General features: G+C 43.0%; 1 protein-coding gene and 1 pseudogene across 2 annotated transcripts in view; one reads left to right on the forward strand and one right to left on the reverse strand.

Moving 5' to 3' along the window:
• Window positions 1–14,252, reverse strand: part of AGBL1 (AGBL carboxypeptidase 1) — a gene marked incomplete at both ends in the record, with an annotated part of 577,244 nt that overhangs the window by 384,680 nt on the left and 178,312 nt on the right. The window contains 4 exons of the mRNA XM_082618728.1: window positions 8,710–8,797; window positions 10,064–10,212; window positions 12,222–12,308; window positions 12,540–12,623. Coding sequence (XP_082474854.1) covers window positions 8,710–8,797; window positions 10,064–10,212; window positions 12,222–12,308; window positions 12,540–12,623 — 408 coding nt within the window. The remainder of the gene's footprint in view (window positions 1–8,709; window positions 8,798–10,063; window positions 10,213–12,221; window positions 12,309–12,539; window positions 12,624–14,252) is intronic.
• On the forward strand, window positions 1,392–2,830 carry LOC309802055 (calpain small subunit 1-like; annotated as a pseudogene). Its single transcript has 2 exons — window positions 1,392–1,855; window positions 2,081–2,830. The product of its transcript is annotated as a calpain small subunit 1-like (transcript).

Here is a 14,252-nt window from a genome sequence, read left to right on the forward strand (position 1 = left end):
TTTTTTTTTAACTTTTATTTATTTATTTATGGCTGTGTTGGGTCTTCGTTTCTGTGCGAGGGCCCTCTCTAGTTGCGGCAAGTGGGGTCCACTCCTCATCGCGGTGCGCAGGCCTCTCACTATCGCGGCCTCTCCTGTTGCAGAGCACAGGCTCCAGACGCGCAGGCTCAGTAATCGTGGCTCACGGGGCCAGCCGCTCCGCGGCATGCGGGATCCTCCCAGACCAGGGCTCGAACCCGTGTCCCCTGCATTGGCAGGCAGACTCTCAACCACTGCACCACCAGGGAAGCCCCTACTGCCTGGTTTTGTGGGGTTTTTCAATATTCATAAAACTAAGAATGGGAGTAAGAGAAATTGGTAGTTCCATGGACTATGACCTATCAGGCTATACATTTCTCTTGCATCAGCTTCTGCCAATATGGCACCCTGGATCCTTGGTCATCCTAGGGAAAGAAGGAAATCCCCAACGATGTACCAGCTTTTGAGCATCCTATTAATAGGACCCATATCCTTTGTGACTACAGGACTAGAAACTTCAAAAAGGCAACTTTTTTCTGGTTTTTCCTTGACCGCACTGCTCTGCATGCAGGGTATTAGTTCCCTGATCAGGGACTGAACCTGCACCCGCTTCAGTGGAAGCAGAGTCTTAACCACTGGATCACCAGGGAAGTCCCCAAAAAGGCATCTTTACCCATGGTGCCATCTGGATCTTGCTACCTAATTGAGCCTATTTTCTCCAGATTTCCCCAAAGTTCTATAGTTTCTCCGGAGCTAAGGCTCTGATTATTAGCAAGTATGTAAAGAAGCAGATGGTAACTCAGAAAGCATGCAAACCACATATGCTCTACCTTTATTCAATCTGATTTCAAGGCTCCACTGCAAGCACACATTCAGTTTACACCTAGCTGAACCTAGTCAATTACACCTCTCTTCTAAGTGAAATGAGCCAGTCAACATTTTGGTCAAATGGTCAACATTTTGACAACCAATCAGAATGTGGAATTGAGCTTCACATGCATGAGTGTGAAAACACACACACCATACATATATATTCATGAAGGTAAAAGCAGGTGGAAACATACATCTAGTGCCTTGCCATCCCCAAGTTTTTCACCTATATGCAGTGGAGACAGAGCCTGCATCTTTCCTCAAGATTCATAAGATACCCCCGAGGCCAGTGGGGGTGGTCTCATCTGACATGAGCCTTGCTTAGTTCTAGGCTTCCCACTGTACTAAGTACACTGAAGTCACATCACAGGCACATTCATCCTAAGCAAATTCTATGCTACCCCACCAGCCACCACAGAGAACAAGAGAGAGAGTAAAAATACGAATATGGAGACTAGCTGACCGGCCGACGCGCGAGCGAGGCAGAATCTTGAGTCACAGCCATGTTCCTAGTTAACTCGGTCTGGAAGGGTGGAAGAGGCGGCGGGGGAGGCGGGGGCCTGGGCGGGGGCCTTAGGGAATGTGCTCGGAGGCCTGGTCAGTGGGCCCGAGGCGGCTGCGGAACTGCCGCGCGCATACTGGGTGGGGTCATTAGCGCCTTTAGTGAGGCGGCTGCGCAGTACAACCCAGAGCCCCCACCCCCTCGCACCCATTACTCCAACATCGAGGCCAATGAGAGTGAGAAGGCACGGCAGTTCCGGAGGCTCTTTGCGCAGCTGTCTGGAGAGGACATGGAGGTCAGTGCCACAGAACTCATGAACATTCTCAACAAAGTCGTGACCCGACATCCTGATCTGAAGACTGATGGTATTGGCATTGACACATGTCGCAGCATGGTGGTGACACGACCGGCAAGCTGGGCTTCGAGGAATTCACGTACTTGTGGAACAACATCAAAAAGTGGCAGGCTGGGCTTCCCCGAGGGCACAGTGGTTGACAGTCCGCTTGCCGATGCAGGGGACACGGGTTCATGCCCCGGTCCGGGAGGATCCCACATGCGGCAGAGCGGCTGGGCCCGTGAGCCATGGCCGCTGAGCCTGCGCGTCTGGAGCCTGTGCTCCGCAGCGGGAGAGGCCACAGCAGTGAGGCCCGCCTACCGCAAAAAAAAAAAAAAAAAAAAAAAAAGTGGCAGGCCATATACAAACAATTTGACATTGACCGTTCAGGGACCATTGGCAGCAGTGAACTCCCAGGGGCCTTTGAGGCAGCAGGATTCCGCCTGAATGAGCATCTCTACAACATGATCATCCGACACGACTCAGATGAGGGAGGGAACATGGATTCTGACAACTTCATCGGCTGCCTGGTCAGACCGGATGCCATGTTCCGTGCCTTCAAATCTCTTGACAAAGATGGCACTGGACAAATCCAGGTGAACACCCAGGAGTGGCTACAGCTGACCATGTATTCCTGAATGGGAGTCCCAGACCTGCCCCATCATCGCCTCGCTGTAGGAGTCACCTTGGACTCTTCGGTCTCCCCCAGGTTTGATCCTGTTTGCAGTCACATCTTCATGGCTCCTGCGGACCCACAGGCCTTTCTGTTCTCCTAGCCCTTGGCACCCAGATTCTCAGTCAACAGCCAGGGCCCAACATGCTTCAACACACCCTGCCCCAGCACACCCATCTCACATCTACTCCATAACCCCTCTCTTGCATCTGTGCTAAGCCCAACGTTGGTGTTGCTTGCATACCCCAAGGGCCCCTCTCTCAGTTCTGGGAGGATCACTCCAGTCCCTACACACCCTGGCACACCCATTCAGTTACCACCCAGGCAGCTAAACTCCAGGCCATAACAGGCCACATGCCCCAGTGCCTCTGTCTGTATTCTGCTCCCAGCCTGCCAGGCCCAGGAGGAAATAAATGCACCCTAGTTGCTGCTCTCTCTGAAAAAAGAAAAAAAAAAAGTATATGAAATTCCCATCCCTAGGCTCTTTCCACCATTCAAACCAAAACTGGACTCCAGGCAGGGAACAGCTACAGTGAAATAGAGAGAGAAATAAAATAGAATAATTTTTAGCTTTTGAGCTTCTGTGGACCAAGGTTCTAGTGATTTAAGGAAAGTTGGTAGTTTGGGCTATAAAATCTACCTCCTCACCCTCCCAAAACACACAAACACACACACACACACACACACACACACACACACACCTGTTGTACACACACCCTTGCTGTAGCTTCATGGGCAATATTGTCGTGGGCAAGACTAAAAGCTCCCCACTAATAATCCAGCCCTCTTCAGGATGGTTGCTGATGGCTGGAATTTAAGAAAAATGAAAATCACCTCATTTAGGATGAGTTTCAGCTAAAGGAGATTCACTTGCTACCCTAATCCAGGGTCTACGCTGTAGGTGAAACTAAAGCAAATGTCAGGCTTCCCCACTGGAGTCTCCTGGTGGCTACACTGTAGTGGGAGAGTCCCAGAGATGACTCCACCTCTAGCAAAGTTTTCCTCTTCAGAAACCTTTAAACTTTCCCAAGATCACCTTCTTCAAAGTGAAGTGTTCCATAAATCTCCAAAGTGAAACACTTGGCTTGCTACAATTAGATCTGTCCATGATGAAGTGAGATCCTATCAAGTTCTTTTTGTTTTCCCAATTATGATATGAACATACTGAGGGATGTTTGCAAGGCAGTAACATTCATCCTTTATATTTCAAATGGTTCCCATGTTCTTCCTTTGTATGGAAATGCTTTCCTTCTTCCTCATTTAGCCAACTCTTCTTCCTCCTTCAAGACTCAACACAAGTGTTTCCTCTTTCAGGAAGTCTTCCCCAATATCCACCCTTTTACATAATTCTTATCACATTGTGCCTCTCCCTCACTGCCCATGCTTTATGGCAGGGATTATGCTTATTTGTCTGTATATCTTCACACTTGGCACAGTACCTGGACTTAGCAGCTATTCAACTAAGGCCTGTAGAATAAATGGACCTAAGACTCTAGAAGTAATCATTAGAATACTTGGCATATCTTATCTCTAATCCTAATTATATCCTTTCAAGGTATTATTATGCACACTCTACAGACTGGGAAAATTGAGATGTTAAGTGTCTTGAGGAACTCCACGCAACAAGCACAATAAACAGGATTCAACCCTAGGTGTGGGCTTACCCCAAAAACAAGATTATTTTTCATTTTATCACCTGTCTCATAAGAATGGATAAAAGGACAAGAGGTCTTTTGGTTTACTTCAGCAAGCACGAATTGGAAGTTTCAGTTTTCATAAATCAGAGATACCTATAAACCTGAAGTCTAAAATAACAGAAGGAATGTAAAATAATCCAGATGATAGCTAGTGAGAAAATTATTCATACCACTATGATTCTTTATGTCACTGGTATTTGATGCCACTAAGAAGCTTCTACTAATTACTAATAATTGCTAACACTCACTGAACATCCGCTATGCACCAGACACTGTTGTAAGATTTCCATGTGCTTTATCTCATTTCACTTCATCCTCAGCACAGATTTATCAAGTAGATACCATTATTATCCCCTTTTACTGATGAGGAATCTGAAGTTGAGAGAGGCTGGAATAATTTGCGCCAAGGTCACATCATTAATGAGCGGTAGAAGTTTCACTCCAGAAACTTTCTCTCCTTGATCTACTCTTCTAGGCAGAGAAGAAGCCTGGTGAAAATCAAGTGTGCTCTCAAATATGCCAGATCCTAGATGCATGTTGGGTCAAAGATGATATGGATAGATCAGTCATTCCACAGTTAAAAGGCTCCCCTTTGCTTTTCCATTCTCTGAACAATTTATCCTCGGAAGGGTCTGCACTTTTAAAATCATAAAGCTTTCAATGAAGCAAGGAGCAAAGTACACAAATGCATGGTTATGAACTCAGTCTCCTTCCATTTGTACGTTAAAATATGCTGGGAAGTCATTTTTTTAAATTTTATCTTTTAATTTTATCTTTTTTTTTCTGTGTGTGCATGAAAGAAGCAAATGCCAAGATAGACAGTGAATTAGATAAACTTATAATGATGATGGCTCTGTTTAACATGGGAGCATCATTTCACTTAACAGGATCTAATAAGGCAGGGCAGTCAAGTCACCAGGCTGCCCTGTGTCTGCAGAGTTTCTAATATACTGTATAGCACCAAATCTCTCTCCTGAGATCCCTGGGAAGGATGCATGACGGCAGAGCTCTTGTATGACATTCATCTTCATGAGTGAGCTGTTCCATCTCCTCTCACGAGCAGAGATAAATGTCAGAAGAGATCAGCTGTTGTGTATTACATGGCCACTCTGAGCATGCAGCTTCCCTCCCTCTGCCCTTCAGCACCAAAATTACTTTAGACCACAGCTGGGAGAAAATTCAAAAAGGTGTGAGGCTGTGTACATTAGAGGGAGAAGCAGACCGCAGGGAAGTAAATAAAGCAGGAACTAAAACAGTCCTTGCTTACTTTTACAAGAAGCATGGAAAAATAAGCCTGCCCATTTCTGTTCTTCCCTCTGGAGGATCCCTTTTGATTTTCTGGCTTAGGGATCTGCCAGGTGGGTGGGCGAGGGGGTGGGATGGTGGGGGAGGAGGTACCCCAGGGGAGGGGCAAGAAGATCAGATCTACTGAACACAGGGAGAAGGTATTAGAATTTCTCTTTAAATTTATTATGATCTAATAAGGAAGAAAGAAAGTTGTCTAAGGTTTAATATGGGGATGGACAACGCTGCCCTTATGCTGTCCAAGTCAAGCTACTATGATGAATAATTATAAAACAAGCTAGATTACACTATAGCAGTCTTATCCATTCTTCTCTGTTGTTTTCCAGGGCTGGAATATGAAAAATACATTACATTTTATATCTATGGTTTTCATATGTCAGGTAGTTTAGTATCGACTGCTGTACAGTAGGCTTCCTGAGGGAGGGATGAGAATAGCTCACCATCTCTCTCATTCTTTAGATTTCAGCTTCTGGCAAGGTATTTAAACTTGTAGAAGACTTCTCTAGTGGATTTACAGATTATATTATCTAAATTAAACTAGACCCTGCAATATAGATAATTAGTTTTTTCTAAATTCTGCTTGGAATTCAGAGATTGATAATAATATTACATTTTAAACACAAATGACTGAGAAAATGAAAGAACTGACATGGCCTACTTCCTACCTTAATATTAGCTCTTTCTCAAGAATTCTTATTTGTGTAAAAATTATCTAATTAGATTGGAGAAGTTAACCACCAGTTTTCAAAATTAGCCAAAAGGCAATTTACAACTATATTTTTCATGGTAAACCTTAAGGGTCTAGGATGCCCTGAGATACCAATTGTAAAAAAATATATAACAATTTTACATTTAAAATTTAAAGATTTAAATTGAAAATTATTTTTCTCATCTTTTCCCCATGTCTTAAAATTCTAAACTTTCTGCATGTTTTCTAGTATGCATAATATATTAGTATAATAAGGCATGTATAATTGATTTTTTAAAATTATGAACAATTCTATATTAAAAGTACATGGATTAGTATATCTTATCAAAATAGTTTGGAGATCACTTTCTAAGTGATGATGCTCCGACCCACAAAGCAGTTGGCCCACCTCCTTAACTGATCACTGTTGCTATCACTTTTTGAAGGAAATGGATATCCCATTCTTTCTGAGTACTCTTTTCTTTCACCCTCCCACAGATATACTCAGGTACCATGGCTCATGGTTCTCTCCACAATAAGCACCCTGGCACCCCCTTTAGAACATGGTACTAAATATAAGAATGTAATAGAAATAAGACTTCTGACTTCCTGATGACATATTGGAGACAAAGAAATAGGAGGTAAAGTTCTCCCAAATTAATACATTAGAGAGCATAAAGTCAGGGATGAAGCCAAAAAATCTTCAAAAGCAGATCAACTCAAAGACTGTGATGGGTAAAAGAGAGAAGTAAATACATTGTATAATCTAAGGCATTCTACGGTAGGGAAAGGCACTCTGATTTGCAGTTGAATAGAGATACACATAACATATCTATCCTGTTGTTAGATCACATTATTGGAAATACGTTAACACAATGCGGTGAATTGGTGTAAAACAAACTATGTTATAATGTAGCAATCTTATCCATTCATCTCTGTTGTATTCATGGCTAGAAGATGAAAAACGAATTACATTACACATTCATGGTTTTCATGTTACCCCTCTGTTACTCTTTAATCACATAACAATTGTCTTTTCATGAATCTAAAAGCTATTAACATTAACATTGTCATTCTTTAGGCCAAGGCTCCGCTTTGGGATGTTTGATTTCTTCCTTTTCCTCTTGGCAGATTCTAAATCCCCTTAAGCCCACCCACGCCTTATCCCCCACCTCCAAGGAAGCAGCCTCCAGGGACAGCTGCCCCCCCGCAAAGGATGCTGAATGTTATGTTTGTCCAATCTCTTACTAACCTCCAGATCCAAGCCCACTGCAAGCTGGGTCTTTCATGTTTATTTAGAATTACTATTTCTCGAGGACACTAAAAGTTATTCTTGACACACCAAAGTCCAAATTTATGCTTCCATTATTTTCCCCTACAGCTGTGGCCCCTGTCACCTTGAGATGATTTTAGTCTCAATCTCTTTGGACCATAAGAGGATCCTGAGAGTCTGTAGATAGGTGGGTCAGAAAGTCATTGCTATGGAAAACCAACAACATTGTATGGCTTTGCTATTGTTCTGAAGAATATAATGAAAATACTACCCAGGTCCATATTTTAATACATCCAAGACTAAAGACTGCTGACTCTTTCATTACAAACTGTTAGCCCATCTCTGTGCTTTATAGACTATCCTTACTTCTATGGTGATGATTGACCTTGTGTCTGATAGAGCAACAAGATTCTTGACCTTCTTATCTGTCAATGCTCCTGTCCTTATAGTCTCAAAAGCCAAGAGGCATAAGCATTTTTACTCTTTCTTTTTGATATTTGCAACTATCCTGAACTCAAGAATGCCTGATAGTATTTTTAGGGGCCTCCTGTCATCTCAGAAAGAGATATAAATTACTTTATCCAAGAAAATAAGTACTAGCATATCAGTTTTTTATAAGAAACCAGCAACAAGCTAATAATTAGCTACATAGTTTCTACCTGTCCACACTCCCTATCCTTTTTTTGTCTTATGAATTTGTATTTTATTTTCTAGCAAAGGAAAGTGCACAAATAAGCAATTCATGGGTCTGGAAGGCATGCATGTATTTTATCAAAATATATGGATAATTCAAATTTCATTACACCTTTACAGGATACATTGATGAAAGTGGCTACTGATCAAGAGTTGAAGATGAATTCTGAAAATATCTTTCTCTTCTATTTTTTCCAAAATGTATCTTTCTGTGGAGCAACAGTTACTTAAGTATATTTCTCACATATTCATGTTTATCTGCTTTGGAAAACTGAAGCATGGGATGGATAAGAATAAGTTAGAATATCTCACACTTTTTGTTCACTGGGACCAATGGAAACAGGAAAAGAACTGAAGCTTGATGCACTAATCATAGGTTGAGTCTATATAATAATATCCAACAGTAAGGTCTAAAGGTTTTAAGGTGTTTAAATAAGAATAGATGACTTTTCAGAAAACCAAAAGATATTTCTTGAGGTCTACTGTGGGTGCCATTTAACACGCTTAGGCTTCTGAAGGACAGAGCGTTTGCCACTGGAAGAGTGACAAGTACAGCAGACAAGCACAGATTGCTCAGGTTTGTAAGATTAACATGGAGAAGCAGGAAACAGAGAGAGAACAGAAGAGCAAAGGAAGCTAACAACACTCTAACTTACTTGTAATAACAGATTTCATAGCCTGTCCGTACCCAGGCAGGTCTACCAAGAAGAGCCTCCTTCACAGAATACAGAGTTGGCTGCATCCCTACACAAAATAAAGGCAGGATTAATCCATTAGGTGGGGGGTGGGGGGAATAGAAAAGGAGAGCTGTGGTAGGTTGAATAATGGCCCTCAAAGATACCCAGGTCTTAATCCATGGAAGCTGTATATTAACCTTATATGACAAAAGGGACTTTGTAGATATGGTTAAATTAAGTATCTTGAGATGGGGAGATTATCCTGGTGGGCCCTAAATTCAATCACACATGTCTTTCCAAGAGGGAGGTAGAGGGAGGTTTGACTACAGAGGAAAAGCAATGTGGCCGAAGCAGAGAGATTTGAAGATGTTATGCAGCTGACTTTGAAGATGGAGGAAAGGGCCATGAGCCAAGGAGTGTGAGGAACATAACCTCTAAAAGCTGGAAAAGGAAAGGAAACAAATAATCCCCTAGAATGTCCAGAGGAAGCATGGCCTTTCCAACACCTTGACTTAAGACCAGTGAAACTGATTTGGGACTTGTGGACTCCAGAACTGTAAGAGAATATATTTGTCTTCTTTGAAGCCACAAAATGTGTGACAATTTGTTACAGCCGCTGCATCAAGTGAATACAAGAGCCAAGGCTCACCTTTTCTCTTTCTATACCAGCAAGAGTCTATTTAATCAGTACAAAATAGAGGTAATGTCCTATGCTCGGACCTGGAGCTACGGGGAATATTTTTTCCTTACTCAGAGCCATTAATACATTAGTATGTGAGCCAGCAATAACACGCAGAATTTCCCATTTCTAGAAACATTCAAAATAAATATGGGCTACTAGTCAGTCACTGTCCCTTGAACGCCCCCTCTAAAAGTGCCACAGGTATTCAGGAGAATTTAAACTTTCTCCAGAGTTTTCTGAGAGTGTAACTCGGTGTTGTCCAATGGAATTGTGCCATTTGCCTGTCTGTGACAAATACCAACAGATCAGTACATTTGCTTCTACGGGATTTAGGAGGTGGAGAGAAGGAATAAATGAGAGGGCTCACTGGCCTCAAAAAGTTCAAGGTGGGGCAAGGGAGGCAGGAAGCGGCGGAAAGTTATGTGAGGTATTAACATTTCATAGCACAGGGAGAGTTTCAAGCTTCCCCTCCCATAGTAGCAATTTACCATAGGTTGGCGGCCGTCTTGCCATACCTGGCAACCAAAACATGTCAGCCCGACTTCAAACCCTCTGCAACCCAAGCAGGGCTTCTGATAATAATTCAAGCACTCAAAAGTGACATCATTTTTGGTGTTATTGAGAAAGTCTCTATTTCCCAAGAGCTCATACCGTAATTGAACTGGCTGTTGGCCTTCTCACAGTTGATAATGTTGAAGCGATAAGGGACCGCATCCCTCATACCGCTCACCTTGAAGTAGAACCACTGCTGGTGCTGCGTGCTATTCACATCAGCATTGATCAGTAAGTCGTACTCCAACCTGCAAAGTCAGAAGCAAGATCAGAGGGTTAAAAGCCTTTAAGAGAACTTCCAACACTGAGAAATCTACACATCTCAGGTTCTGGATGATGGATGTAAGATCCAGGATCTTGGTTGGCTGGTAAGTTATAGTTATCATCCTTATCTCACAATGTTGGACAGAGGCTTTGGAAACTTAAGGAGGGGGGAGCAGTGTCCTGGTATTAGAAGAGTCAGTTATACAACTATAGCCTATCTTTTTATTAAATGGTAATGAAGTTTCTGTCCAGCTGGAAAAATGCAAGTGTGCTATATCCCAGAGAAAATGTGGTCACATCTGGTTGGATATGCCATTACTATTTGATGTTAGACATGACTTTTGAGCATCAGTCTCCTCAAATGAAAAATAGAAATAGTGTCTAGGGACTTCCCTGGTGGCACAGTGGTTAAAAATCCGCCTGCCAATGCAGGGGACATGGGTTCGAGCCCTAGTCGGGGAAGATCCCACATGCCACAGAACAACTAAGACCGTGCGCCACAACTATTGAGCCTGTGCTCTAGAGCCTGTGAGCCACAACTACTGTGCCTGCGTGCCACAACTACTGAAGCCCGTGCGCCTAGAGCCCATGCTCCACAACAAAGAGAAGCCACGGCAATGAGAAGCCCGCACACTGAAATGAAGTGTAATCCCCCACTGGCCGCAACTAGAGAAAGCCCGCACGCAGCAACAAAGATCCAACACAGCCGTAAATAAATAAATTAATTAATTTAAAAAAAAGAAATGGTGCCTAAACTTGCAGTACTGTTTGTAAAGATTGAGTAGTATAATATATATAAATCCCCAGCAAGGCAACAAACATGAATTAGACTAGCAATGAAAGATTTGTCTGTTTGTTTTTTCCCTTTTTAACTGATTTATTTTACATGAAGTAAAGTACACAGATCTTAAATGTACAGCTCAACGAGTTTAAGCAAATTCATCTGGATACACCTGTGTGACAACTCCCTGGATCAATATGTAGAACAGTTCCAGCACCCCAGAAAGTCCTTATGTGTCCCCACACAATCACTATGTCTCCAAAAAATTACTTTTTCAAGCTTGAGCAACAGAATTAGCAATAAAGCTTTGACTTAAACATTATCATCAGGATATTTCATTTTCAAAAATATTCTTATCCCATCCCCTTGGCATGCTCTTTGAGTTGCTCTTCTAGAAAGGGCAATGGTTTTGCCCTGATTCGTTCATACTCTCCTACTCTGGCCCTCTGATTAAATGGCAGTGTATAGTGAGATTTGTGGAAGGGGAGAGCTTTGTTGAAGCCGTAGCAGAGCAGATGGTGTCCCACCCCTCCCACCGTCACTATAAGCAACACACTCTAACCACTGAACTCACCATACAATGAATGAAGCTATAGTTGGCACCATAGGGACACCCATGAGAACAATTCCAGGAAGTCTATGACCCTCCAATTGTCTGCTATGCCCACAATGCTCTCGCTAAAAAGTGATCATAAACAATCCTTGCCTGTAAGTAGGTTTGTTTTCTGTCATTTGACTCTGTCACCCAGACCACAACTGACGAGTTTAGGATTCTACACTCTGGCCAAAGGCAGATATAAAGAGAAAGACCTGAGTAAGGCCAGGAGCTTACGCACATCCTGGACTGCTCATTTTCCCACTAGGAGATTCCTAATCAGGTCTTCCCTCCTGGATCCTTGGAACTTGATAAATGAAGAGAATAAATAATAAAAGCGGGAGCTGTAGGAAGAAGCAGCTGAGATAGCAAACAAGAAAGAGAAGGAGGCTGAGGAGGAATCTTAACATGCCTGCCTTTCCCTTCTCCATACCAAACAGCTCCACTTGTATTTGTTATATGTTGGGCTTCCTTGAAATATTTCACGTACCAAAAAAAAATGACTTACCACTCACCACGTCCCAAAAAGGGAAAACTTCGAAAATGTCTCCTTGGAGGGGGATACAAAACAGGGCTGAGCCATACTGAGTATGGCCCCTGCAGCTTTCCTTACTTACTCACGCACTTGGATGGCTTTGCGAAGATTTCCAGACTCAAACTTGGAGAAGAACCGTAAGCAGTCAGAAGTCGTATCTTGCAAAGGCCTGTAATGAAATAGAGAACCTTTGAACATAGGACTTATTGCTATTCTTGGGCACAGTTTAACATTTCTTAGAGATAAGCTTTCTCTTACAGATCTTTAACCCGAATTTTCACTGTGTTGATTTTAGGAGAAGGAATGGATTATTAACTTAAAATATTCTTATGCTCGTGCCATTAAAAGGATATTCTATACTCCCACTCCCCTCATTCCACTGATGTTCAAGACCACCTACCAAGGCTCATCTAGACTGAAGACAACTTTATTTATAATATCGCTTGGCTGGATGAGCCTCCGGACATCCTCAAATATTTTGATCCTGGAAAGGAAAATTGAAAACATTTTAAGGGTTGGCCCTCACTCCTTACCCCATTCATCCTATGGTCATGTGATAAGGGCTTTGGGACTCATCAGAGAATTATGAAAGAAAAATGTAATCATGATCCAACCTTGAGCTGAATGAGTACAAAAAGCACCACCCCTCCTTCCTTTTCTTCTTTACCAAAAAATAAAACTACACTGAGCAGTAGGAATGTAGGAAGCAGTGATGCCAGATTTTCGTTTTAGGAGGATTCTCTACTCAAAGGAGTTTTGTCAAGAGCATTTGGGCTGAGGGACTTTGAAGCCTCTGGTTGTGTGAATAAGAAGGCCCTCTGCACTAAGACACTTCTGAAGGAGACATTAGGATTGCTGATGGTCTGGGAGGCTCCAATAAGCCTTCGAATTCTTGTGTCATTTATAGTCCTTGGTTCTGTTTGCTCCAGAAGACTATGGTCAATCTTCTCTCTGAGAAACACCAATATCTGGGAGACTTAAGTAAGAGGGAGGAAGGTATACCTAAGGGATATTTCAGATTCCCTCCTTGAATTTCTGATCCAGGTCTCTGGGGCGGGGAGGGGTAGGAGAAGGGGGAGGGAAGGTCAAAATGAGGCCTAGACTCAGGGGAAAGATGTCCTGTCCAGTGGGGAGCTGTTGCTGGGCCAGCCCCTGTGGTGTGTCTCTCAGGAACTTGAGCATGGAGATAAGGTCAGAGGGGTGAGGTCAGAGATGTCAGCCAGGAGACCAAGTGGAAGCAGTTCTTGGGATCCACCATCAATTTGCTGATGAACTTGCTAACAGTTAAGAAAACTTACTGCTATGCACACTTTGCTCCATAGACTTAGTGTATGCATACTTAGTATATTTTCTGGGAAAATCGTTTTCTCCTTGAGTTCAGTAATTTTCTTTTTAATCTCGCTATGCCTATCCAAAGGCAAAGCTCCGTTTCATGCATCCTGGGAATAATCCATCACACAACATTTCTTCCCTGCAGGATGCATTTTTTTTTCCTTACAATCCTCAGTGATGCAGCAAAACTATTCCCCAAGCCAAGTCAGGTTCTATAAGGTTGGGACTGTGGGATGGAGGTCCACCACCTCCTCTCATTAACAAGAGATCAGATTCCAGTTTGCAGTAAATGAGAAAAGTGATCCCAAATAATCCATACTTGTTTTTTCCTGAGAACCTTCCCTTAAGGAATGATCCCAGTATTTGGAGAAACTGGATCTTTCCCTTTTGTAGGATTTGCAATGGATACAGGGTAAGGGGTTGCATTAGAATCGTCTAAGAAATCCTTTTTGTGGAAACACGTTTACCACCACCCTACCCTTGGCTCTGAAATGTCCTAGTAGGGAGGCAAGCTTGTATATTTGGCGAAAATTTCCTTAAGGTTTTTTTTTTTTTTTTTGGTTGGGGGGGTACGCGGGCCTCTCACTGTTGTGGCCTCTCCCGTTGCGGAGCACAGGCTCTGGACGTGCAGGCCCAGCGGCCATGGCTCACGGGCCCAGCTGCTCTGCAGCATGTGGGATCTTCCCGGACCAGGGCATGAACCCGTGTCCCCTGCATCAGCAGGCAGACTCTCAACCACTGCGCCACCAGGGAAGCCCTCCTTAAGGCTTTTAACATGCTG

This window comes from Mesoplodon mirus (assembly GCF_964341445.2).
Source record: "Mesoplodon mirus genome assembly, chromosome: 4".
NCBI lineage: Eukaryota > Metazoa > Chordata > Mammalia > Artiodactyla > Ziphiidae > Mesoplodon > Mesoplodon mirus.